Raw genomic sequence first — 26,257 nt, 5'->3', positions numbered from 1 at the left:
CAATTGTTGCGTTAGAATATACAGAAAATAGGTAGTTTAGAAATCATAAGGGAAGGATAAATATTACTAGAGATTTCCTATTAAAACTCCAGAGATTGTGATTCACTCTCTTCCTTCATTATTATCTCCCCGATCTAGGTCTATTTGGCCTCGTTTCACAGCATAAACTATTGAGAAGACTGATTGCCCCCTTGTACATTAATTTCTTTATCTCCCAGTTATATAGTTTATAGGCAAGGTAATGTATCTAACTAACTTAGGACAAGTTGTGATCAGTATGTGCCTGTTTGTTCAATGTCTCGAGGCTTTATAATTCTGAAGCATTGCAGTGCCATTCTTAAGAATATATATATATATTTTTTAAAAGGTTAAGAGATAAAGTCCTTAACCACGGAGCAGGTATATCTTAGGAGAATGCTGAAACTAGACAGGAATTTAACAAGAGACCCTGAAAAATCTGGCTATAGAGCATAAAGGCCAAAGGGTACCTGGAAGGAAGGGGAGTATTTGACTCTTCTCTTAATTTTGAAGCGGATCAGACTGGCAAAAGCCCGCTGGGATTGACGTTGAATGGACATTATGGTGACGGGACAAGCTACAGAACAGACTATCAAAATGTAATTGGAGGTCTTGCTCGGCCATTTCATACTTAACTAATCTTCTCAACATTTGAATAAAATATGCTGGAGCAATGGTACTGAGTACTGAATCGAGAATAGACCAATTTTCTAGATGTCCGCCTTGGCTCAGAAATCAGGGCTCCCGTTCGAATGATACAAATTTATTCGGATTGTAGCTTGTCTAACCTCACCGTCTAGGTATGCATAAAAAGATCTTGAACTCAATGGGTGGATGTTCATACCCATGACATCACGCTCATATCCTCGCACTTCCCGAAGGCTCGTCCAGTCTTGGCGGCTTCTCCGGCATTAGCTTCCACTGAAATCCCCGTAATACCGCAGGCATGGTCAGAAAACTTGAGGCTTGACATTCTATGCTAGAAATAACAAGGGAGAGATAGGCTTTGTACGGGAGGCTCTTGATTGATTTATTTTGGCTTCCATCCTAAGGTGCCCCTGGCTATCCCCTGGGGAATTACACACTAACAGTTACGGACCCACTGAAGACCTGCGCGAAATAAAAAAAAAGTCCTTGCTGTGGTTGGTCCCGTCCGGACCGATCGGCCTCTCGTGTTGCTGGTTGCTTCGCATTGGCATTCAAATCTCCCGTGTCCCAGCTTTTCTCAACACGCTCTCTTTTCCCCCTCTACTCTTCTCTTCAACCTCAACCTCTTTTCTTTTCCATTGTCGCCCTTGCCTCCGTCGGCGGTTATTGCGTGTGATTAGGCGGAGTCTCACCGGGAAAGGAACGACGTGTCAAGGACAAGCATCGCATCGCGTCGTCGCCGAAGGAGCAATAACAAAACAACAAAAATGCACGCATCAAAGATCATCGCCTCAATTGGCCTTGTGGCTTCTGCCCATGCCACAGTCATCCGCTATGAGCGCGATCTCGAAGCCAATGCTCCTGCGCTCGAGAAGCGAGCCGAACCGACTGCCGCTTGGGTTACTGTCGATGATGAGATGCAGCCTGCCACGACATACACTCCCTCGTATACCACCGTCGATGGCACCACTTCTCTGATTGATGCTCCTCCTCACGATCTTACCGCCAGCGTCTACACCTACACCAGCTGGGGTAAGATTCACACCAGCACTGGCGAGCCTCCCAATCCCCAGGCCACCGGCAAGCACGGCGAGGGTGTCTTTGCGCGATGCTACAACAAGGATGGCGATAATGCTCCTTTCTGCTCGCCTTACGCCAACAGCACCCTTGATGTTAAGAACACATACTTTGGTGAGCAACAGAGTCGTTCGTTGATGCGTCAATTACAGTACTAACATGTTTTCAGTCACCTGGGATCCCGATTACTTCAACAAGACCAAGTCCTCTGATAACTCTACTCTCCTGGTCACTGCTCGCCTCGACCTCTACAACCGTACTAGTGAATCATGGGTGAAGTACAAGGAATTCACTGATTCGGCCGTCCCCGCCTCTTGGGGCTACTGGCCTTTCGATGTCAAGCAGGAATACATGAAGTACTCGCCCTACAACATCTCCATCACCCTCTACAGCAACAGCAACAACTCCCTCGAGAAGACCAAGTCCTCGTCTCTTTACCTTAACCTTAATGACCAAAACTTCCCTGAGAAGTCCCACGAGAAGTTGCCCGAGGGCCAGACCTTGACCATCGCTCTGCCTGTCGTCTTTGGCTCTCTCTTTCTCCTTGTTGTCGGTGGCTTTCTCTGGAACCGCAAGACCCGCCGTATCGGACTCGGCAATATCTCGAGCCGGTCTCGTCACGGTTACACTGGCCGTGCCAAGCGCCGTATCTTTGGTGCCAGAGATAATGGCATCCAGCTCGATACTTCAGTTCCTCCTCCCGGTGAATACCGTGACGCTCCTCAGCGTGCTCGTGCCGACAGCGACGGTCTTGGCAGCCTGGCCGACAGCCCTGTCGATGCTACATTCCCTCAGCACGGCACCACAGGTGGTCGCAATGCTTTCCGTGACGAATTGCGAAGACAGGAGGAAGAGAGACGTATGTAAAAGAGGTGGGACTTTGTAATCTTGGACGTCATGTCATTGCCTGTTCTGTTTCAATATTCACAAATGACATGCTATAATGTGCCTCTAGATGGCTGGAAGTTGGGTGTAACGTTTTCACACGACGCATAACGAAAACCAATACGAAGAAAGACCTTTCTAGACCGAAAATAGAGGGACCTGCTAAGCCCAGTTAACAAAAGTACTCTGTACAGGAGGGCATCGCCAAAAACAACCAAGTTCCTAACCCGTAAAATCAAAGCCATCTGCCGAAAAGTGTCATACGCCGGGCGTCATGGGTATTGAAGCCATTTGTAGCAAAATCCCACCCCTAGCAGATTGCAATAGTTGATGACCAATACATCAACAAGCAAAGCCATAGCAACTCCGTAAAAGCATGTAAATGAGCAGTATTCTTCCCCCACGCACCGTTCTAGACCTTAGTCCTCTTAGTGTTCCCAATATTTTGTCCGTCGTCCTCGAAATGTCTCTTTGTCTTTTCGGGTGTTTGTGTCGCAGGAGGTGATTCCTGCTCTGCCGCCAAATCAAAACCAGCACACAGGTCGAGCTGTGTCTCTCCCACTTGCAATGGCCTCAGCAAGTCAGCTGGGATGGCCGTGGCCAGCTGGCACTTTGCCTCACATGGCTGGTAGGTGCTCGTCGTCCAAGCATCATCAGCGTAGTTCTTGGCTTCAGCGATCGTATATCCTGTGCTAAAGCCCTCGTGGTATGCATCTGGGAGAATTACTATTGTCTCGCCAGGGCGCTGGTCAATGATGCGGAAAGGTATGCCAAGTTTTTCCAGTTTCTGGGGAAAGAAAAACTCGGCTCGATGCCGCATGAACTGAGAGCACTTGTCCTTGCGGCCAAGGGCCTCTTCTGCTACATCCACCGCAGTCGATGGCACAACGATCCAGATTTTCCGTCCCTTGTATAGATGGTTGAGCGAAACCAACCGGAAGTCTTCTGCGTGTATTTGAAAGCTTGCCCCGAAATGGGGCCCTGATTCATACACATATGGAGTATGGATTCCAGGAATTATGGCTTTTGTGTTATCCAGCTTATCGCCTTTGAGGGGATAAATTGGGCTTTTTTCAGGAACCCCGGCTTCAAGGCGTTGTTCGGGAGTCCATGCAGGCACGTCAACTCGATAACGTACATTGCGAATCTGCTTGTGGTCGTTCTTGCGATAAAGTTTTCTGAGCTGATCGATGGCTTTGATCGCCGTGACATTGCATTTCGCACCTGTAACGGACGAGTTGAAACTGCCGACGGACGGAACTGTGTCAACTCGCCAGAAACTGTTCCTTTTTATTTGGGTTGGGCGATAAGCATTCGCCGGTACTTTTTGAGAGTCCTTTGCTGGGAGGTCTTCTATGAGTTCCTCAGGAAGGACAATTTTAAAACAACCATGGCTTTCAGCCTTAAGACTTCTGGCAAATGCGAGATTGGCCGGAAAGTCGTTCCATTGCTCAACGGTTGGCTTGAGTCGGAGAACTTGATGTCCCTCGGGGCCATCCCAATCAAAATCTATTGGTTCAGGTTCTGCAGCAGGCTCATCCAATTCGGATGGTAGATCACTGAGAATTGAGCTTGCGTCGTCTTTGTCAAGGTCCGGGGACAGTGATGGGACTTGTCCTAGCGGAGAAAGCCCATTCGTGACGATATCTTGGTCTGAGATTAATTGAGACGGTTGAGGATACTGTGGTTCGATGACGTCTTGCTGTGTTTTGGCGGGGATTGGAGGCTGCTCGTCTAGGGATTCGGTAGTGGGAAGTGGCCCAGGCGCAGGCGCAGGTTCAGGTTCAAGGTGCGAAGAGTGCTGGAAATGAAGAACGGGTTCCGCAAACTCATGCGGGGGATGTTGAATCTCCATTGAAGCCGGGAGAGGCCCGCCTCGACAATGCGACAGGCAAGCGATGCGATGAGGTTCTGGTGTTGATTGATGTCTAGTAGTGGAGAACAAAGTGAGGGTGAGCGTGAGCGAGAAAGGCGGCGAGTGAGAGGTGAACACAATCGCCACTTATTTCAGGGCAGAGGCCAGAGTTTTTGTATGCGCCGTGAGGCTCCGAACTCGCATTCTTGACAGCGAACCACCAGGACAAAGGCACAAAAGAACAAAAGTAGAGCAGTGACTTTGTTGTGCGATGATCGTATGAACAGAAAAGAAAATGGAGCCTACCTAGGGTACTTAGTAGTAGGCGTCAGGTAGTGAGTGAGTGAGTGAGTAGCAGGCTGGCAGGTTGCAGAAAAGAAGCCCCCATAAGAAGCGGAATGTCGACCCAAATAGTACTAGGCCAGACGAGTGCAGGGGGGGGGGAGGGGGCTCCTGGGCTCCCATCAGTGGCAGAAAGTGTGACGCACTTCCATAAGGAAGCAGGCCGCCACCCAAATGCATGTCTCCTTACCAGACAGGACAGAATTGTTAGTAGTTGGTGCCAGCCAGGGATGGTGACCTGTGGTTCTGCGCTGCACTTTAGAGTGAGCGGGCCAAGCGGGGAGTCCAGAGATTGGTCAAAAGAGAAGCAAATATTTGATTCTAGCGGGAAAACCACCTGCAAGGTCCCTGATTAGCGCGGGGCACCGAAGTCCAAGAAGCCAAAGTTGCATTCAGTGGGAAAACAGACAGGCTGTCATTGGATGCAAATGCTATAAACAAATGCTATTTGTGAACGGGATCTTGCTTCCAGCTGAGCACAAAGAAACGGATTCTTGCTATCAAAGGGAGGGCATTTTCTTTCATTCTTTGATTTTATTTGTTCAGAGCCAGAATTTTTTTCTGTCAGCCTGAATGGTAAAGGCCGCGACGGGAGCTCTGTCAGGCGGACAAAAATAATCGAGTCTGCTTTAGGCTTTATTGACAACGGGTGGAGCAATTCAGCCCAGACCATAAAAGGGTAAGTGCGTGATCGTCCCGCTGAAGCACTTTGTTGGTGACGTTGAAAAGGTGACAGGGGTATGTCTTTATCAATCTAAGTACACAGGTCTTCAACGACCTGGACATTGAAATCCGCGGAAAAATATGCGAGACTTCCGATTGTCTCAGAGACTATAGGTCTTCTAGTCGAGACAGCCTATAGGAGGACACTTATTAAACTGATATACATCTGCAAAAAGCGGACGGCTTCCTCTAAAGTTTTGTTAGTGTGCACAGCAGTTTCGGGATCATACCTATATCATAAAGCGCATAGATGTTCGTTTGTTACTTGTAAGGCTTCACTGCTGGTTATTGCTAGATTAAATTTGGAACTGGGTTGAGGTGGCCCTACTGTCATGCCCTGTTCTACCTTGATGCCCTTGTTCCTAGGCTCATCGCCCATCAACCTTCTGCCCCAGGCAACCTGACTGATAGTGGAGGTATTCTGCTCAACATTTGTATGGTCCACCGCCAGGTATAGCTTATCCCTCGTTCGTATAAAAATGCCAACAAATATTTACTACATCGGCCTCTTCTACGACGATTTTGTCAACACCGCTCGGGCTTTGATTGGAAATAACAAATTCCAGTTTGTATCCCCATAGAAGACTGGCTGTCAGTTTATTAGGCCAGAGATCCATCACGACACCAATTCGCGATTTCGTCGCTTCTGTTCTTTAGAGACAGAAACACTTCTGCCAAGGTTGTCCGTGTGTTCGGCATGCGAAACTGCATTGACCAAAACTCGTAGGCATTGCGCAACTTTGGCTCTCTGCACTTCTCCTTGCCCATGCCTGACGCTATTTAAGGTTCTTTCATAGCAGGTATAGATCACACAAATCAAGACCAAGAGGCAGTAATGTTGGTCGAAGAGTTGTATAAGTTCGTCGGATGCGATGTCTTCGGAGTTTCTTGTTTCGTCTCATGTGTCATTAATGCGGCAGAGGCGTGGTGCAAAATTGCCTTTGATGGCGAAGACCAAGAGTCTCGATGGCTGAACTTCGAGAGCCCGCATTACATGATCTATCCAGGTGTAGTCTTCCATAATCTTGTTGCGACACTCTCTGATTGTCGTCCAGAACTCCTGGTGTGGTGGAGGAGTTTCCAAGTCATCGAGCCAATCAACTGTGTGCTCCCAATGTGTTAATTAGTGTTGAAGGTGTTCTTTAATGCGACTCTCGATCTGAGATAGTCGTTTTGAAGACACTTGAGGGATTGGTCTTCATCCAGCTTGAAATGGTGAGTAGGTGGAATATTGATGTATCCCATCTTAACCATGTCGTTGAGTTCATTTTCTAATCGACATAGAGGCAACGAGTGAGTGGCGTTCGTAGCTGGCATAATCAATCATCCAGGAGCAGAACAGATATGCCCTGATGCAAGAAGGTGGAGATGATGAGGAGAAAATTATAGGAAGGACGAGGATTTGGATCGAGTCACTTGCAGGCTCAGATGCAGTGATTTCAAGCATCACTAGGTATTCAGTGAGCGTGACAGTAACGACCGCTAAGAGTTAAGATCAAATGATGCGACTATGGGATTACCTCACATAAAAAACAGTTTCATCACCAAGTACTTAAGTCAAGTAGTATACACCTACGTACCGTTAACCGGACTCCGTGCTGCGGCTGTTCAAGTCTCCCGCTTTATGCATCATCCTTGAACTGCAAGTGATTGCTTGTACTTCTCGAACGGCTTCTTCACTTCAGTATCAAAACCGTTCTGTTCTGTCTTCGCCATGTTTGCCACAGCGGGAACGATGATTAGGTCTGGGATAAACTCCCACAGCATATGTAGCTTGATGCTTCATCGCCTTCAGAGATCATCATGTCACACAATAAGTCATGCCGATATCCACCGGGTAACTGCCTGTTCTAGATATATGCAGATAATATTCATGATCAACCATGATCATGTAGGGTGGGTATAACTAACACAGCCTGTATCTTTATGCAGATATATCCATCCATAAAACAACGTCCATCAGCCCAACAACGCCAGCACGTCGTGTATCTTCTATCGTGTTTGTTAATGCGCATCGTACCCCATCCTCACTAATATTTTTGCTCCATATGCTCTGTAAAAGAGATTCACATATAAAACCCAAGAGTCGCTTCCATGTTATACATTCCAATGCTCTGGCGAGTTCGCCATCCCGCAAACTAGCTCTGTCTCTTTCCAAAACGCCAAAAGTCATGACACCAAATGCTACATGGGGCCAAATAGAGAATAGTGTTGTGTAATAGGTTGGTGAAGTAATTATGTCGAAAGTGAGGGTATGTCTAACCATCCAGGTCAAGTGACTTCGTTATATTCGTAAACTGTGGAGAAGCTGCATAGTTCTCCTGGCAGAGCATCAGGTGTCAAGTCGGCGCAGCATCTATGCAGCATCAAGCAGACACTGAGAGATTCTTGTATTTGCCGACCAACTCTTCGATCTTGGGCAATAGCTCAGGGATCCGGAATGGCTTGGAGATAACATCGTCCTAAAGTAAAGTATTAGTGATTAAGTTAATAAAGTCCGGCACGACCAACTCACAATTCCTGCAGCCTTGGCGCTCTCGATTTGCTCCGGTCGTGCATACGCCGTAACTGCAATGATGGGAATATGTTGCACAATGATTCCCTCTCGCTCCAGCTCTCGAATCTTTCGAGCACAGGTCATTCCATCCATAACAGGCATCTCCAAATCCATCAGGATGACAGAGATGTCAACACCTTCAGCCTCTTTTCCAGCCCAGAATCTTGAACGCTCGAGAGTCTGCAGAGCTTCCTTGCCGTGGTTTGCAACAAACGTATTGTTGCCACAATTTCGTAGCTGTCGTTGAAGAACCTTTTGATTGACAATGTTGTCCTCCACAATCAAAACATCAAACAGTTGGGTTGTGTCTTCGCTTGTCGTCGTCGTTCGAGATGGCTGACGATTGAGTTCCGGCTTCTGCGGAATGGCTGGGGCATGAGACTTTCGAGCGATCTTGAACGGTGTAATCTGTTCGTAATCCTGAGGAGGAGTCAAAGAGCGTCGGCACTTGATGTAGAAGCTAAAGCTGCTACCAATGCCACGGCGGGACGTAACACCAATCTGTCCACCCTGCATTTCTGTCAAGATACGAGAAATAAAGAGACCCAATCCCGAGCCGCCGTACTGAACGTGTGTTCGCGGAGTCGCCTGTTGAAACCGCTGGAAGAGAAGCTTCATCTCCTCCTCGATTAAGCCGGGACCAGTATCCTCAACTGTGCAGTGGATGTTGATCTCCTCTCCATGACCCCACTCGTTAGTGTTGTTGATATCCATGACTGCCGTGCGTTGATGGTCGACTCTATCAAAATATGAAGTGCCTTTCCGAGTGACCTCAGACACATGCTTTGAAGCGCTGAGGCTGACTGTAATGGCTCGTTTCTCACGGCCTTGTGTGAACTTGATAGCATTTGTCATCAAATTGATCAAGACTTGTCGCAGTCTGGAAGGATCAAGCTTCACCCATTTGATGCCATACTGCTCGAAGCTCTGATCCACGTTGAAGTCAAACTCGATATCGTGGGCAACCAGTTCTGATTCGAACATCTTTAGGGCACGCTGCACAACTCTTACAGGCTGTTCGTCGATGGGTGTAACGGCTAAGAGGTTCGAATCCAGCTTGGACAACGTCAGAATATCATCCACAATACGCTTTTGATGACTGGCACACAGATTGATTGTGTTTGCAGCATCCAGGCACCCGTCCAGTAGGTTCTCAACTTCTGATTTCACAGAATGCGAATCGAAGATAGTGATGTTATTTGCGATCTGATCAGCACATTGTAGAATAGCTGATAGAGGATTCCGCATTTCGTGGCTGGTGATATCAATGAAGTTCTCTTGTTGTCGTTTCATCTCAACTGCCTCTTCACGTCGTTCATTCTGTACTTTCTCGGCCCATTTCTGAGAAGAGATGTCGGTGATACAGCCAAATATCAACTTGAGATTGCCTTCTTGATTCCGTTCGGGATAAGCGCTCATCAGAACCCATGTATCAATTGTGTTTCCATCGCTCTGTTGCGAACACTTGAACCGGAATTCCACCGAAATCGTGACTTTCTCTCTAAGGAGTTTGTCCCACGCGTCTTCCAATGCCGGTCTGTCCTCGTCTCTGACACTATCCATCCACGTATCAACAGAATCTTCGGACCGGGAATGTCTCGAGATCTGCCACCACATATCGTTGCAATAGTTGATCTTGCCCGCAAAGTTGGCAATAAACATACCAACAGGAGCAAACTCAGCCATTCGGGTAAATCTGTACTCGCTTTCCACGGCTTCTTGTGTACGGAGGTAAAGTTGCATTGAGAGTTCTTGACGGTCCAGTGCAGCGAGGCGGGCAGCCCTTTGGCCACGCTTGATTTCCTCCTCGAACAAGACCACTGAAGCCATTGAGGTGGCTAGCTGCCGGGATAACAGATGGATAAATAGCTTGTAATCGTCGTCATAGGGACGGCGAGGGTTGACACCCATCACGATGAATCCAATCACGGATTCTCCTGTGGTGGTCGGGATAACGGGAAAAACAACGAGCGTTTTTGAGGGATCACCAAAGCCCCTCCAGTGAAGGCCATCGATAAGGTGTGTAGGAAGGTTACCATTCTCTTCAGAGAGGACAATTGGAATGCCGCCAGCAGCCATTGATTGACGCATGTAAGGGGCAAACCCATCCTCAGACTGTCGCATGTCAAGCTGTGGAAGTGCGGCTTGATGATTCTCTGGTGCTCCAAGGCTCCCCTCAAGAACCAATTGGGGTGAGTGTATCAAGCTACCGGAATGTAATGATGAAACCTCGCTCTCGGTGTCCTCTCTGGCCGAATAGATCAGGGCAAAGGGCACATCGTGTTCGTTGAACTCCAATCCCTTCTGCACCTGAGGCCAGAAACCTGCCACAGTGGTAGCTGCAGCCGTTCTCTCGCCAATCTCGCGAAGCATCAGCATTCGCCTCTCGTTGACCCGTCTACGGGTATTCTCGAAAGCTGGGTTGTATAGTCCAACCACTTCGCCCTCACCACCCACCAAGGGAACAATAGACCACGAAAAGAAAGCCTCCTCCAAAAAGCCGTGCCGATTAATGAAGAGCTGATTCTCGTGCTTCATTGTCGCCTGTCCAGATTCTAGTGCGCTCTTGAACACAGGCTTGATCTCATCCCAAATCTCAGGCCAGGCATCCATGTAGCAAGAGCCCATCAACTTGGGATGTTTTTGGCCCGCAAGGTCGAGGTAAGCTTCGTTGTAGATGATCACACACTGGGGACCCCAGTACATGGCAGCGGGGTGTGGGCTGCCCATGATCAGGTTGGACATGGATCTGAGATCCGCAGGCCAGTCTTCGATTGGTCCGAGAGGAGTGGCCGCCCAATCGACCGAACGAGCAAACTTTATATGAGGAGGAAGTGCATCCGACACTGGAATCCTTGTCCAATCGAAAATTGACCTCGCGGGTTGCGATTGGAAGACCTGGTTTGTAAACTCGTCAGGATGTAGTCTTGTGTCGCCTCCCTCCATGATCGCATCAACATCTTCGCGGTCAAAATTAGCATCGACAGGTTCAGCATCGCCGAAATAATCTGGCGCATCAACGAGCTCGGCGTCAGGAGTAACGGGCATCTGCGGCGAGTGTCCAGAACTTCTCGTTTCCGAAGCGGTCGTCTCGTCAATAAGTGGTAACGCAGTACTGGGGCGGGGAGTAGCAACACAAGTCTGGGCGCTAACAAAGCGAAACCTTCGACGTAATGTTGACAATGTCCAGGTAATACCAGCATACTTGTGAGTATCAGCTGACACACGAGCTTTGGATTGTGTCATAATCCATGATTTGAAACGACCAAAGTCTGTGTCTGCACTAGCATCTTCTTGGTCCACCGACAAATATTGAAGCACTTCATGTGCTCCCCGTAGAGACGCGTTGTAGTAGAGGATGTGTAGGCCGGCACGGCTAGCATTAGCGGAATTGTCCAGGTCTATGAGAAAGGTAGGCCTCTCGTCCTGCTCTAGAAACTCAATAACACCAACACCTTGTAGCATCTGCAGCCCCGGAGGGAGACTACGACTATCTGGAGTCGTCGTATGAGCGGGAGCGTCCATTGAAGACCCCCAACTACCAGGAGTGCTCTCTGATCTTCCTGGGCTGATGGAGCTCACACTTGCGCGAGGCAACTTCAAGGTCGTGACACCGCCAGCCGGGTCCTCTCGCATACGTGAAAGCATAGAAGCAGCAGGATCAGTTGCAGGAAAGCTGGCCGGACGATGAACGTGCCTTGCTGGCGTGTGAGAGAAGAAGAGAGGCGAGAGCGGCCCTTGCTGCTTCCCCCTTGCTGAGGGATCAAGATTCGCAGATTGGTTAGGAAGTTCGACCTTTCGAGGTGGTGATGCCCCAGTGCGGGCTTTCTTGATGGGTGATGGGTGCATGACGGGTTCACTTCTGGACGGGGCGGAGGGACGCTTCGCCGGAATGGGAGTCTGTGGAAGCCCTCGCGTGGACGCGCTAAGACCTCGTGGACTACCGGCGGTGGACAAACTTGACTGGTGAATTGCGCCGGTAGTCGAAGCTGGCGAGAAGGAGGTCGTGAAGTCGGAAAAGGGCGCGATTGAGGCCAAGTTTGGTATGCTAAGATCGTGCCTCCATGCTGGTGCCTCTGATATGCGGAGAGAGTCGTAGGCTTTCCTGCCAGTTATGGTGACCCTGTTGTAAGCTTCCCCGGCAGCTTTAGCAGCAGCAGCAGCGAGAACTGAAACGTCGGTATCAAGCTCAGGGTTAGTCGTGCTGGTGGCAGTGGTGTTGCTTGGAGTCGTAAATGTGGGTACTGAACCCGGAGTAGAGGTTGAGGTTGGTGGTAGTGGTGGATGCTTTTTGCGACCCTCCTTCTCTTGATCGGTTGAGTCTGCGACAGGACAATTCAAAGAAGCAGAGGCAGAAGGAGACGAGGGAGAGTTGAAACTAGGAAGCCGCTGCATGAAGGCGCCTGGAGAAGAGGAGGGAATCGAAGCCCCGGAGGGACTACGAGTCCTTGGCACCTAGTGGCCAGTGGCTTTGGGCCTTGCGCAGCGGCCAGCAAGAGATCGAGATTCGAGATGCGATGAGGGGCGTGTCTGCGAGGTCGGGTGTGCGTAGCGTATGAGTGAAAGTAAGGTAAGGTACCGTGTGCGTGCGAAAAGAGTGGTGGAAGTTCCCTATGAAGTGGGGAGACTCTGGTGCAGAACCTTAGCTGTACGGGCAAGCAGCTGCAACAGTCAGTGGGAGGTGCAGTACCTGATGCGCGGCGCAGTAAAAGCTCGGGCTGCTAAGTATATGTTGAGGAATACAGCCGCCACGATGTTAGATTGAAGGGGAGGGGGGAAAGAAATGGGATGGGGATCGAGATGGGATATGGGATCAGAGGGATGAGTTGCAGGGGGATTTGCAGCTAACAGTCAGCTGTACGGTGCTGTGTTATGGCCGTAGTCCGGGGGGTCCTTCAGTGGGTGGAGTGCAGTAGGTGCTAAAAGCTTGACTCGATTGTGAGTGATGGTTGGTTCAACCAGTTTGTCAAAGGGAAAAAGGGAACCAATGAATAACACAGTTCAATTCAATATGATGAAAGCATTCGGCCGAGTATTGACTCGAACGGAAACTCTGAGTTAGGCTGGGTTTGGCGTGGCGGAATCGGAGTCAAAATTGACTGAACGGACGGGTCCTGGCATGTAGCGTAGGTAGCGTGCCTTATTGGGTACAGTAGGCAGAATCATTGACAGTTTTGGGGCCGGTCAAAAAGAGCCGCAATTGTCAGTGAGAGAAAGGCTCCCGTCCAGTGGAGATACGGTATTTGACGTCGGTTCGGTTGTTTGTCAGCCGAGCGAGACGAGAGGGCGAAAAGGGAAGTCAACGTGATAATAGAGTGTAGATGAGAGGAAAGAAGATTAACAAGATGAACGAATAAAGTGGCAGTTAGACCAAGATAAGGATGGAAAGAGGCTGATCACTGCTCCGCATTTGAGCTTTCAGGCCAGACCAGGCCACACAAACCGACAGAATGGGTATGAAAATAATGGATGGGAGAATAGGAAATAGCATTTCCAAAGCAAAGGAACGAGCACAAGACTAGTTAGTGGTGACATTCACATCGAACGAGTAAATGATAGGTAAAAGGGGGCACGATAGATAGACATGTCTAATCTAGAGGAAGAAAGGATCAACGTCAGCTTATGGAGAAAACAAATAGTTCATCCCATTGATCTGCTTCAGCTTCAGCTTGACTCTGAGTCCATGACAAAACAGAAATATTGTTCGGGACAGCACAGCATAAGGCGTAACAGCTCATACGTACGGAGTAGAGAGCCAAGGCAAGCCATCCAGAGAGAGCGAACCGGGATTTGTTACCGGGGTCATATTTGTTCATGGAGATTAGGACGGGGAATTGGTGTGAGGCAGCTTGTAAGTGGATATCTCATCATCTTGGCAACAAATAACCTACCCGCTTTCGAGGTCTGGGTCCTTGAAGCTGACAAGGGAGTCGACCACCTGGACACAAAACTTATGATCACCAATGGAGTTACCTGTTGTGGGAGAAGTGAAAAATCAGTCATGATAAACAGATGCATGGTGACTCCCAGCGAGTACCAATATCATCACCTCCTCCGATAACCTCACCACGTCTGCCGTCTGCCGTCTGCCGTATATAGTAAGCAGTCCCCCCACATACATATACGGCCGGCTTCTTTTCTGGCCGCTACAGACGAACCCAGACCACCGGACCTAGTCCGTCCCGTTTCGATCCGTATTGACCACTCATGAGAAAGACAGGGGAATCGAACAAGCTTTTAGACTTTGTCAAATCTCTGCTAGCACTATGAATTTAGTGATCCGTCATCAGGCTTTTTCCCTTCTCTCTTGTCGATCATCGTATATCGAGCCATCTGATTTATTTTATCGGACCGGAACTGAGAGACGGGAGAGAGATGAGAGCCGAGAGCCTCGACAAGGACATGCACAATCAAGTTATCAACATTGACCAAATCCCTGTATCAAACATGAACAGCGGCGGAACCATCGGTGCAACGTCTTGGCACCATTATTTGATCACTGACCAGACATTCCATGGATACTGGGCCTATTTAGCAGTTCAACCCTTCCAACCAGGCACACTTTTAATGACTGACTTGTCACAAGCTCAATTTCACACTCTCATCGCTCAAAGCAAAGACCCCGAGTTACATGCAATTGGTGTACTTGTCCTTGACCCGGGCTGGGCTGACAAGGATGGAGATGTGTTTGACACGAAACTACGGAGTACCGAGGCATGTATTTCTTATTGCCGCAATATCATGTCAACACATGCAGGTTCTGAACAAAGGGGTAATGTTAAAGGAAATACTCCGTAAGTATCAACGGAACGAGTCATCGACTAGACCAGAGCTAAGAAGGAAAAGGCAGAAAAGCAAAGGAAAAAAAGAAAAGGAAAAAATCCCGATCTGTTCGGAGAATGGATAAAATGGTTTGGGCCTGTGGAACGGATGCGTGGAACTCACCCTCCCACATCAAGAAATACCCATGACGATCGGCGAGATCTAGAACGGTCTGTTTTACCCACGCCTTGAGCTCAAAGGCCAAGGGCCCCGCATGTCTTCAGCTCCCCCTGTTCGTGAGAGTGGCCGTCTCCAGAGAACACGGTCTCGAAGTCTGCCCCTAGTCTTGGCTTGCCTTGTTGACCTTGAGTTTTGGCACCAAAAAACGCCCAATCTTTAATCCTCTGCTGTTTGAACCGTGAATACTCGGACCGAGTTTCGGGGTCTCGTAATTTTCGTAAGGCAATAGTCAAAGTAACGTTGGGTTTGCGTCTTTCTCTCTCCTCCGCTGTGGATGGGATCGTCTATTCGGCCGAGTTGGAGTTGGTTTTAAGAATAATCCTCCGGTAGCTCGGCTTCCCCCATGCTCATGATTCGTCACATAGAATTCCCAAAAGCGAGGCGGTGTGGATACTGCTCAGTAAAATCCATGACTTCTGACGGCTTCTTCCCGTGTCAGCCATCCCGTTATTGCCGTGACGGCGGAGTCTCCTCTTGAGGGGCGCTGTGGCTGGTTCAAGTGCATTCTTGACGGGTTTTATGGCTGGCTTGGTGTTAATAGCCGACACCAGTTAAGGGGACTAGTTAACATGTTAATATTCTTGAGGGAGTTTCTCAGTAGTGGCCGATAATACGCGGAAGCATATGATTCTGTTTTTCTCACTAACAATCAAGTTAGGGCCCAACTAAGTATGCTGTCTTCTCTTTATGTTCTTGCTCTTGTGAAAGGTCGTTGATAGTTAGGGCATGGTTATGGTCAGCCTGAAAGCCTGGACCAGAGTTTAAACTACCGATTGGGTTATTACCATCAGGAGTTGGGAATGCCCTCACTTTGATTCAAGCTTTTAGACTTGAGGTGTTCATGACATGATATGATCCGGTTAAAAGATGTGACTCTGCTGCAGAGTAATCTGTGCGTTACATAATGTCATCACTGTTGCTATTGTTAGCCGCCAGCTGACCGATGATGTTCACAAATGACACATTTCGTAGTATACAAACTCAGAATGTTACCCTTTGAATGTTGAACAGCCTCGATCTCGGATAACCGGTATATGGAGATGCCACAACTGAGGCCATTTCCATAGAGACTCGACTGGCAGATGGTAACAGGCGGCTAAACCTGGCCGAATCCGGCCAAGGACCAACACAAAATACCCGTTCTTTCCGTTCTTGCGGCAGATCACAGGAATTGAATATGCAAGCACTCGACAGCAAAGAATTGGCGGTTCCCAATCCCTGCGACACTCACTCAAGAGCACATCTTCAACTGTTTTCTTGTTCTCTTATTGGTCAGCCAGCCACATGAGGTTGCATCTCCAGCCTCCAGCCTAACCAATCGGGCTACCCCATCACTATCGGGCATCTCATGATTTCCACCCGGGCGCTTAACAGAGGAGACAAGTGGTGATAGCACCTCACTTCCCTGATCTGATTGGCCCACGCCGTTGACACTCATCCTAGAGATGCAGTGATTGGCATCAGAGTATCACTCCAGGCGCCCGCTCACAGGCTGGCTACAGGTCCTTCACTCAGCATCACAGCGGCTTTTCGCTCCTCGAGAGCCTCTCACAGCTGTCCAACATGGGCCCCCCCTCTCAGCTGATGGCCACCTCCAAGGCCCTTAAACGGCTGCCCACCCCGACCTGGCCGCCCATGAATGCTTCTTACATCTATATTGAATTGGCTGCCGGTCAGCAAAGACGAATTTGACGGTCTCAACCAGGACTCTGTACGATATCGCATGTGGAACAGTTCATAGCTGCTACCAGCAGCCAACACAGCGCAACATTGAACTCCAACTTCACCAAGCAAGTCAATTAACTCAGATCAGATCAGGTTAATCGCCAACATGAAGTTCCCAACCTTCAAACGCTCTCAGCAAGAGCACACAGATAAGCCATCCAGGGCAAAGAATTACCGCGTCTTATTCCGGAAATGGCCTCGCGTATCAAGAAAGGGAACATGGTGGTTAATGCCTCTTGAGCTGATTGGAATTGTCCCTGCTCTGGTCATCTTTGGCATCTCTCAACCAAATCTCTACCGTACCGATATGTGGCAGATTGGCTGGGAGCACGATCCTCCCCTCAACTCGAACCCGGCCAGAGTTCTCTACGCTTATGCCAATTATCAGCCTCAACCAAAGATTGCTCTCATCTGGACACGAACGTGAGTGTGTACCTCTGACAGTGCCTAAGGCGCTGACTAACATGACAGCTTCACCAATTTCAATGTCGCTATTTCGATCATTTCACTCTTCTTCCTCCTCGGCAAGCTTACTGCCTTTATTATGAGAGTTTGGTACCCCATCTTCGCCACTTTCATCAATGTCAGTATGGTCGCTCTCTACACAGTCTGCGTCTATGGAACCATTGGACCTGACTACACTGATTCACGATATCCCGCTCCTGCAGCTTGGTACTACCGTATTGGGTGCGATATTGCCAAGCCATATGGAAAGTATAAGAGCTGCATGATTGCTCGATACTCGCTTGTCATTGGTGTTTACATGCTGTAAGTGGTGTATAGTATTTATATGCCTCAACTTTACTGACGCTGATCCAGGGCAATCTATCTTTGTAATCTGGGATTCAGCATCTATGCCATGCTACCAAATAAGATCAACGATGTTTCGGACGACGACGACGACGAAGATGGATCTACGACGTCGGAGCCAAAGGGAGGTGTTTGGGAGATGCACAACATGAAGACTCCCAGTATTCGAGCAATGCCGTATACTCCTCGAACGCAGGCTTTTCACACTCTGGATCGCCAACTCCCACTTCGGTCTCAGCAGAACAGATACTATGGCTGAAGAAATATTAGGATGACATTTAGGATACGTCTTGAAGGAGCCACTATCATTAATGAGCATTGGGTGTTTGGAGTTAAGGATGGTATACTAGGGAGCATACATAGCCCTACAAGGCTCGACTTCCATGAACTGTTGTTCATATATGAATATGATAATTCATTGAGATTTACATGAGTTATCCTTCGCGTAGAATTGCCTACTTCGTAAACACGGCCCGGTCGATTGGTGAAATGCAGAGATACTCTACATGAATTGCCAGTGTCAAAGCCGCTAAGCTGAACAACGTTAAGTAACTGCAGGGACTGAGTCACTATTGAACTATTTGAGGTTAATTAATCGGCCATTGGTAATAACATGCCGATGTCTCTTGTGCCGGTCCCGCCGGAGCCGATAGTGGTCAAAGATACCGGCTCCGGGAGCTTTAGTCAACCCCACACAAGCTTGATTAACAAGACGTCACCCCGCCATCACCAACCTCGATCCGTCACTGGCAACAGCGAATCCCCAGAGTCCTGACCCTTTATCTCTTCAATTGATTAAATTTATTTGTCTATTTGACTTTGCTGAGAGTGAGTTGAGATATCAACATGGCTATTCTTCAACAATTGGCCGCTCCATCGCGAGCAGCTCTGCGACAATCTCCAGTCATCTCATTGATGATCACAAGGAGAGCTTCCAATGTCGCTCCCCCAAAGGTACACCTCTCACAGTCTAAGAGACTGATCATACAACTAATATCCTTCAGCTCAAGGATCCATCACTTCTCAAGCAGGATGTTTGTTATGTCAATGGTGAATGGGTCAAGGCCGGCTCCGGCAAGACATTTGAAGTCCATGGTGAGCTTCACCCTTTCTCTCCCTTAACAATCCCATATACTCACAGTCCAGATCCTTCCACCGGTAAACTCATTGGAACATGCCCCGAATTCAATTCCAAGGATACTCAATTAGCCATTAGCGCTGCTGCAGATGCGTTCCCTTCATTCCGCGCCAAGACCGGCCGTGAGCGCTCAAAGCTACTGCGGGCTTGGTATGATCACATGGCCGCCAACGCCGAGGATATCGCAAAGATTATTACCTGGGAAAATGGAAAGCCCATCGCCGATGCCAAGGGTGAGACAACGTATGCTGCAAACTTTCTCGAGTGGTTCAGTGAGGAAGCACCACGAGTATACGGTGACACAATTCCTAGCTCGGTTCCTGGGAACCGTGTTTGGACTATCAAGGAGCCCGTTGGAGTCTGCGGTCTCATTACACCGTAAGTTAGTTTCACTCCTGCAAGACACATAACTGACATTCTTGAGATGGAACTTCCCTGCCGCCATGATCACACGAAAAATTGGGCCAGCCTTGGCAGCAGGTTGCACGGTCGTTGCAAAGTCCCCCGCCGAAACACCATTTACTTCACTCGCCTTGGCCGAATTGGCTCACCGCGCAGGCATCCCCAAGGGTGTCGTTAACGTCGTGACCTCACACGAAAACACGCCCGAGCTCGGCGAGCTTCTCACATCTGACCCTACTATCCGCAAGGTCTCCTTCACAGGGTCCACTGGTGTTGGCAAGCTTCTCATGAAGCAGTCTTCCGGCACTCTCAAGAAGCTCTCCATGGAGCTTGGTGGTAATGCCCCTTTCATCGTCTTTGATGACGCTGATGTGGATGCTGCTGTGGCTGGAGCTATTGCGTCCAAATTCCGATCTTCGGGACAGACCTGTGTCTGCGCCAACCGGATTTATGTCCAGCGCGGAATCTACGATGAGTTCGTGTCCAAGTTTACCGAAAAGGTCAAGTCTTTCAGTGTAGGCAATGGGTTTGACCAGGGCGTTACACATGGACCTCTGATCCACGATCGAGCTATTGAGAAGGTTGAGGCTCATGTTAAGGATGCTGAGAAGAAGGGTGGAAAGATCACCATCGGAGGCAAGCGACTCAACGACCTTGGATCCAACTTCTATGCACCCACTGTCATCCGTGACATGACCCCTGAGATGGACATGGCCTCGCAAGAGACCTTTGGACCCGTCGCTGGTCTTTTCCCCTTTGAGACAGAGGAAGAAGTTGTCAAGATGGCCAACAACACCGAAGTCGGTCTTGCAGGCTATTTCTTCTCACGGGATATTGAGCGTGTGCACCGTATTGCCGAGTCTCTTGAGGTTGGTATGGTTGGTGTCAACACTGGTATTATTTCTGACGCTGCTGCGCCGTTCGGTGGTGTTAAGGAGAGTGGGTTCGGTCGTGAGGGTTCCCTGTATGGAATTGGAGAGTATCAGGTTACAAAGATGATCACATATGGAGGCATGGGCAAGCCCCTTCAGTCATAAACTGAAGAGGATGGCAAACAATGCGCGAATTTAGTCTGATATGTAATGAAGAAAGAAGTTGTCACCATCAGCTAGAACGATACTTCTACACACACCAGATACTAGCCACAGAGTGGTTTATTCTACAACTTAGTTCATATAAATTGAAGACAAGCTGTATAGGTGCCTTTCTCCTTCGGACAACACTTTGGTGGGTTTTCAGGGGAACACTATTATAAATACTTCTGAAGCAACATTATCAACATATTTGATCAAAGGACGCACCCAAATCGTGATCTAGACCATTAAGAGCTACAGAATAGTGCAACTTTCACGACTTCTCACCATAATAAGGAATGCTCAAGCCAGCAACTGACTGTTAACAGTGGCAACCATCAAGCACCCAAGATCATTTTACGTTTGCCTCCTCCCGTCAGCCATGCACCACTACCCTCTTCTGATCTGTCCTCGTTCTAATCCTCTTCGCCCGCAACATGGCCCAGCATATTGTAAGTCAATGACAGTTCTAGCGCGGACCAGAAATCAGCATATCAGCCGCAAATCGCACCTACTTATCCACATCCACATTGAACCCATCGTAGTAAACAGTCCATCCTTTGACGTCAATGACTTCGTCTGCCATGTCAGGTGGAGGAAACAGCTCGATTCGGGAAATTTGACTTCCCAGACCTTTGACATGCCTTTTGCAATCTTAATAACGTAGTCGTTCTCCGAGCGGATATCCAAAACGATCGCCCATATACCACACTGGAGCTGTGTTGCGCGTTCATACCTCATAAGGTCGATATTAACCAGGCTTGGTTGAGTGGTTGACCCAGGTCCCTGACCTGAGAGACTGGATACATATATATAAAGCTTATCTGCAGCAAACTCAGGTATTTGAGGTTTGAGTTTGCCGAAGTGCTTGAGGACAGCTTTGGCCCGATTTCGGGAAATGATTCTGCCTGGTTCTTGATGCCTTTTATCTGATTACTGATGTCCCTTTATCTGAAGAACTTATATATCTTAGGTACTGGAAGCTTGAAAATGTTAGACCTAAGTAGCATGGGTCCTAAGGCAGTTTAGGGATAATTTGATATGACTTGGGATAGCTTGCAATGGCTTAGTAGACTCTGCTAGATATCAAGAGAATACGCTCAACCGAACTGGGCTCTTTACTGGCCAGGTAGGTAGTTGGTAGCCGTTCACCCCAAAGCTCATACCCGGAGAGTGTCACTCGAGTCTTCACCAAAAGTAAGCGGGTTCTGGGGGGTAGAAATGTTGAAGTATGCATCCTGGAGAGTATTGCCCCATTCCTTGCCTGAAGCAAGCTGGTTCTCGTCGTGTCCGCTGGCGGGTAGAGAGAGATTCACGATACCATTAACACTGGAGGAAAGACCAAAAGGCGTCGACGCGAATAGTTTCGGCCTTGCCATCTTCGTTATGCACAGTTATCTGCGTCCTCAACACACGCGTATCCATAGAATCAGGCAAGGTGTCGGTATCGCCGACAGCCCACAACGCACCAACATTACGAGTCGGTGAGACACCAAGTCGATTCTCGTCCGCCACAAAGCAAGGACCAGTTCTGGAGTTGACAGCATCCAAGTACAACGACGTAAGTCCCGCGGGATTGAGATGAATCCGCCGTATTTGGCCCAATCTGGCCGAGTACTGGCCTTTCTAAAGACTTGAGTGCTTGAAGTGTTGGAGTGCCACAACTATATGTCCTGCCAGGGCCTTGGTATTTCTGGCCTTGATGTTAGTCAAATACTAAAGTCCTTGATTTAAAGAACTCTTTAGGTAACATTAGGACAATTTAGGAACGTTTAGCATAAGCCTCGAAGACTCGTTACTCTTGGATTTTGATCCTCTTGTTCGTCATAGTCTTCAAGAAGGTGGGGAAAGCCAAGGATAAGGAACAGCAAGTGTAATGCCAATGCTTGTTGAAGACAACTCAATCGATACAGATAACGCCACATGGTAAGAATGAAGACCATCGCCAACCATATCTATTTCTCAAGACCTAAAATACAATAATGTAACAGCTTTCAAGGCTTGAGTGGTAAAGACAAAACAATCACTTCATTGGTAGGAAGTAGAGGCAGACAAAATAGTCAACACGCAGCAGTTGTATTATTAGGTATTAATTATCTCCATCCCGGGTATCAGACAAGAAAAACAAGAAGCAACGACGCGGGCAACTCGACTCATCAAAGTCAAGAGCCCATTCAACATTTTTTTGGTGATTTTCGGACATCCATCAGATATCCATTTTGTTCAACATCCTCCTCTCCTCCGTCATATTCAGTAACTTAGCTATGGAAATTGGTATCAGTGAAGCAGTCTCGACAGGGTATCTTGGTATCTTGTGAAGAAATGCAGTTCCATCCTTCCATTCCCAAACCCTCTCAATGCGCGTGTTGTATAGTGTTGGGGTTGTTTCATTGTGAATTCAGTCGTAAATCTCAACGCTCAGAGCCGGGCAGCCATCTAGGCAGCGGCGGTGACAACAGGAGCGGGAGCAGCATCTTTGGGCTTGTCCTCAGCCTCGGGCTCAGCGGGCTCCTCAATCTTGGGAGCCTCATCGGTCTTGAGCTCCTCAGCCTTGGCGTCGGTGGGCTCCTCCTGGACGGTCTCCTCCTTGTTCTCCTCGGCGCGCTTCTCAGCAGGCTTGGGGGACTTGCCACGGATGGTGTTACGGAGCTTCGAGAAAGGAGACTCCTTCTTCTCTCCCTCAGCAGGGGCGGGAGATTTGTCACGCTTGCCGAAAGCGAAAGGCAGAGAAGACTTGCGCTTCTCCTTAAGGTCCTTCTTGGCCTCAGGGGCAGGAGAAGTGGCGGCAGCAGTCTCAGTGGTCTCGGTAGGGACGGTAGCAGGGTTGGAAACGTCAACAGCGAGAGGAGTGGTGGCCTCGACAGGGGGGATCACAGGAGCAGTGGTCTCAGCCTCAGCCTCCTTGGTAGCCTCAGGCTCAGTAGGCTTGAGCTCAGGGGTCTTCTTCTCCTTCTTCGAGAAGACGTTTCCGAAGAAGCTGTTACGCTTGGTGGCGGTGGGCTTCTCCTTGGGACTTTCGGCAGGCTTGTCCTCAGCAGCAGCAGGGGCGGTCTCAGGGGCAGTCTCCTCAGCGGACTTGGCGGGCTCCTCAACGGCAGCGGGAACAACCTCCTCGACAGGCTTGACGGGCTCATCGATCTTAGGGGTCTCCTCAACAGCAGGGGTCTCGACAGCGACCTCATCGGCAGGCTTGGCCTCGGCCTCCTTCTTGGACTCCTCTTTCTTGCCGAAGCCGAAGAAAGATGTTCGCTTGCGGCTAGCAGATCGACGCTTGGGCTCCTCGGACTTGACATCCTTCTTGTGCTCGTCCTTGACCTCCTCCTCCTTGGGGGTCTCCTCGTTGACGGGAGCAGCCTCCTCGGTAGCAGGTACAGCAACGGCAGCCTCGGCGGGAGTCTCCTCCTTGGCGGTCTCAACGACCTTCTCCTCCTTCTTGACAGGAGTAGGCTTGAAGCTCTCGAGAGTGGTCTTGTAGGTCTCAGACTCAATGACGGTAGTGGCAAGCTCCTTAGCCTCGGCGATCTTGAGCTTCAGTTGAGAAACCCAGTTGTCGCGCTCAGCGGCGCTGGAAGCCTTGAAGGTGTGCTTGTTACCCTTGGAGGTGAGGTGGAACTTATGAGACCCATCGATCTCGGGCTCAGTAGCATCAGCCTACGGGAATTGGCGGTTAGCTTGCTGTGACATGTCGGTAGTTGACGCTGCACGAGACCAGAGTTCTGTGGGCCCAAACTTACCAGGCTAATGACGCTAGAGGGGTTCTTCTTGTCACCAACGAAGAGAAGACCCTTGCCAGTCTCGGAAGCCCAAGCAATATTGGAGTGAGCAGTCTCAGTTGACTTCTCGCTCTTCAGGTAGTGGGAAAGAGCCTTGGGCTCGATAGCCTCGATGCCGAAGAAAAAGAACTCTTTGCTGGGGATGAGGTTTCTAAACGGAGTGACGTTAGTGCCATGTTCCTGATAGTTCTAATCCTGAAGCGTTTAGAGGAGCAAGGTCTCTTGGCCCCAAGACGTAGAAAACTTGGCGAAAGCAAGGCTGGGAGTGGCACATGCTGTTCTACTTACTTGGGAAAGCTCAGGCCTTGAGCCTTGTGGTTCAAGTGGCCCTCCTCAACGGGCTTAACCTCCTCCTCCTTCTTCTCCTCAGCCTTAGCAACCTCCTCGGCAGGCTTGGTCTCCTCAACGGGCTTCTCCTCTGTCGCGGCAGCGGTTTCGGCGGCGACAACGGGAGTCTCTTCGACAGGCTTTGTCTCGACGGGAGCCTCAACAGCAGGGGCGGAGATGCCAGCGGCAGGGGCAGCGATCTCAGGCTTGGTCTCCTGAGGGACCTCGACGTTCTTCTGTTCCTCGGCCATTTTGAAAGATTTTGGGGGGTATCAAATGAGATTGGGTATCACAACAAACAAAGACGTTGGTATAAAAAAGGAAAGAAAAAAGGAAGTTAATCCAGAAAAAGGCGTTGGATTTCAGATGGAGCTGAAGAGCAGGTAGGGGGGAAAGAAGGAGGGAAGAGAGGTTTGCAGAAGACGGGGAGGCTTGGGGTACTTATTTGTTGGTGTCTTACTGTGAAAAAGGGATCAGAAGAGAGGGTATCCTATCCCATGGATGCCCAGGATGGAAGGGTACGGTACATTCAGACACCCAGGGTCACATACAGTGAACAGGCCTAAACCTAAGGATGTGGGTCCGGGCGGGGCGTGTGCAGCAAAAGTGGGCGGGAATTAGGGGAGTGAAGAGATTAAAGACCGGCAAGGGCAGGGTTAGTTGCAACAGAGGGAAGCAACCTAAAGGGGAGAGAGGGAGGAGAGGAGAGGAGTCATAAGTGTGAGTGAGTGATGGGCTGGCACCTCATATCAGCACCTGAATCGACTTTTCAGTTGATCAGTGGCTAGCCGTACCGTACAGTTTAGATCCAGTGTTGGTGCCGCACGAGGAATCACTGGACCGTATCTGCAGTGACAGTGACTGTACTGTCCGAGATCTGATTCGGGTTCTTCAAGTCTGGTTGTTCTATTCATCAAGAACCATAATCTCTTAATGTCAGCGGACCAGCACCTCATCAGTAAACGATCCGCTTACTAGTCTATCCATTGGCTACTTTCGCGTCAAAACACCTTCAAATTACAGGGCACATCACCCACTGATAGTTGAGCATGAGATCGCATTTACTCCATATCTATCCGTTTGATAAGAATTTACTCCGTACAATTACAGTACATCCACCACAGCTCATGTAATCTACAACATGATACATCACTCATCTGGTTCCCCAGCAACTAATATCTCCTCAAAATTACCTGTCTCTCGTTAAACCAATTCTGTGCTCCTTCTCAACAATCTCATTTTTCTCTCCTTGTTGTTGCTGGGTGATGCCCTGGTCTGTGCTGCATTAAACAAGTGGAACTAATATTGCCAATGCCCCATCGACCTGCCGGCTACCAGTGGATTGACTCTAGCGAATGACGCTAGCCGCGGACAAAATTGCTGTAGCATAGTCAGGGCCCACGTAGGGAGTACTCGACACGTACCTTCTCAGTCTCAGATGGTACACTTGTTCCTCACCTTCCCTCACGACTTGGGTTCCATATCAACTGGGCGCACGTTCATCACAGGCGGGCAGGTTAAATAAAGTATGTACCTAGGGAATAGTAAATCGCACTTTCCTTGCCAACTTCCAGCACATGGAGCAAATGGAAGGAAGCAAGGGAAGGCGCTCACCGTATCCTCCGTTTCAGCCGTATCGAATAATTCCACTTCCGTTGCTCATCATCTCTTTGATATTCTCGATATAAGCTTTATTTCATACCTACCAGGCTATTACTCATTCTACATACCGGCCTCTGATACTTGACTGATAATTTAGGGCGTCCTCCGAGCAATGCCAAGTACTCTGTTCTGTGTTGTATTATGATATCAACTGTCCTCGAGATAGCTACAGAATAAAAATCATCATCACACCTTGATTCCGTTGCCGGTGTATACAAAAATGCCTGCACAAGGTCTCAA

The 26,257-nt window shown here is 49.1% G+C and overlaps 6 protein-coding genes across 6 annotated transcripts; 3 read left to right on the top strand and 3 right to left on the bottom strand.

Annotated features, from left to right (window-relative positions):
• Positions 1-1,433: 1,433 nt before the first annotated feature.
• J7337_001372 (uncharacterized protein) lies at positions 1,434-2,610 on the top strand (the record flags this gene model as incomplete). Its single annotated transcript, XM_044819114.1, has 2 exons — positions 1,434-1,857; positions 1,913-2,610. 2 exons carry the CDS (start codon positions 1,434-1,436, stop codon positions 2,608-2,610), a joined length of 1,122 nt encoding a protein of 373 aa, XP_044686816.1.
• A 430-nt stretch (positions 2,611-3,040) lies between these two features.
• J7337_001371 (uncharacterized protein) lies at positions 3,041-4,483 on the bottom strand (the record flags this gene model as incomplete). Its single annotated transcript, XM_044819113.1, has 1 exon — positions 3,041-4,483. One exon carries the CDS (start codon positions 4,481-4,483, stop codon positions 3,041-3,043), a length of 1,443 nt encoding a protein of 480 aa, XP_044686815.1.
• A 3,431-nt stretch (positions 4,484-7,914) lies between these two features.
• Positions 7,915-12,500, bottom strand: J7337_001370 (uncharacterized protein; the record flags this gene model as incomplete). The annotated part of the gene is made up of 2 exons (XM_044819112.1): positions 7,915-8,010; positions 8,064-12,500. 2 exons carry the CDS (start codon positions 12,498-12,500, stop codon positions 7,915-7,917), a joined length of 4,533 nt encoding a protein of 1,510 aa, XP_044686814.1.
• A 4,438-nt stretch (positions 12,501-16,938) lies between these two features.
• On the top strand, positions 16,939-17,901 carry J7337_001369 (uncharacterized protein; the record flags this gene model as incomplete). The annotated part of the gene is made up of 3 exons (XM_044819111.1): positions 16,939-17,255; positions 17,304-17,600; positions 17,652-17,901. 3 exons carry the CDS (start codon positions 16,939-16,941, stop codon positions 17,899-17,901), a joined length of 864 nt encoding a protein of 287 aa, XP_044686813.1.
• Positions 17,902-18,488: 587 nt separating this feature from the next.
• On the top strand, positions 18,489-20,219 carry J7337_001368 (uncharacterized protein; the record flags this gene model as incomplete). The annotated part of the gene is made up of 4 exons (XM_044819110.1): positions 18,489-18,596; positions 18,647-18,737; positions 18,789-19,158; positions 19,205-20,219. 4 exons carry the CDS (start codon positions 18,489-18,491, stop codon positions 20,217-20,219), a joined length of 1,584 nt encoding a protein of 527 aa, XP_044686812.1.
• A 2,472-nt stretch (positions 20,220-22,691) lies between these two features.
• J7337_001367 (uncharacterized protein) lies at positions 22,692-24,606 on the bottom strand (the record flags this gene model as incomplete). The annotated part of the gene is made up of 3 exons (XM_044819109.1): positions 22,692-23,906; positions 23,990-24,179; positions 24,317-24,606. 3 exons carry the CDS (start codon positions 24,604-24,606, stop codon positions 22,692-22,694), a joined length of 1,695 nt encoding a protein of 564 aa, XP_044686811.1.
• Positions 24,607-26,257: the final 1,651 nt, after the last annotated feature.

This window comes from Fusarium musae, chromosome 1, assembly GCF_019915245.1.
Source record: "Fusarium musae strain F31 chromosome 1, whole genome shotgun sequence".
Taxonomy (NCBI): domain Eukaryota; kingdom Fungi; phylum Ascomycota; class Sordariomycetes; order Hypocreales; family Nectriaceae; genus Fusarium; species Fusarium musae.
Note: the sequence above shows the minus strand (reverse complement) of the source record. Positions and strands in the feature narration are given on the sequence as shown.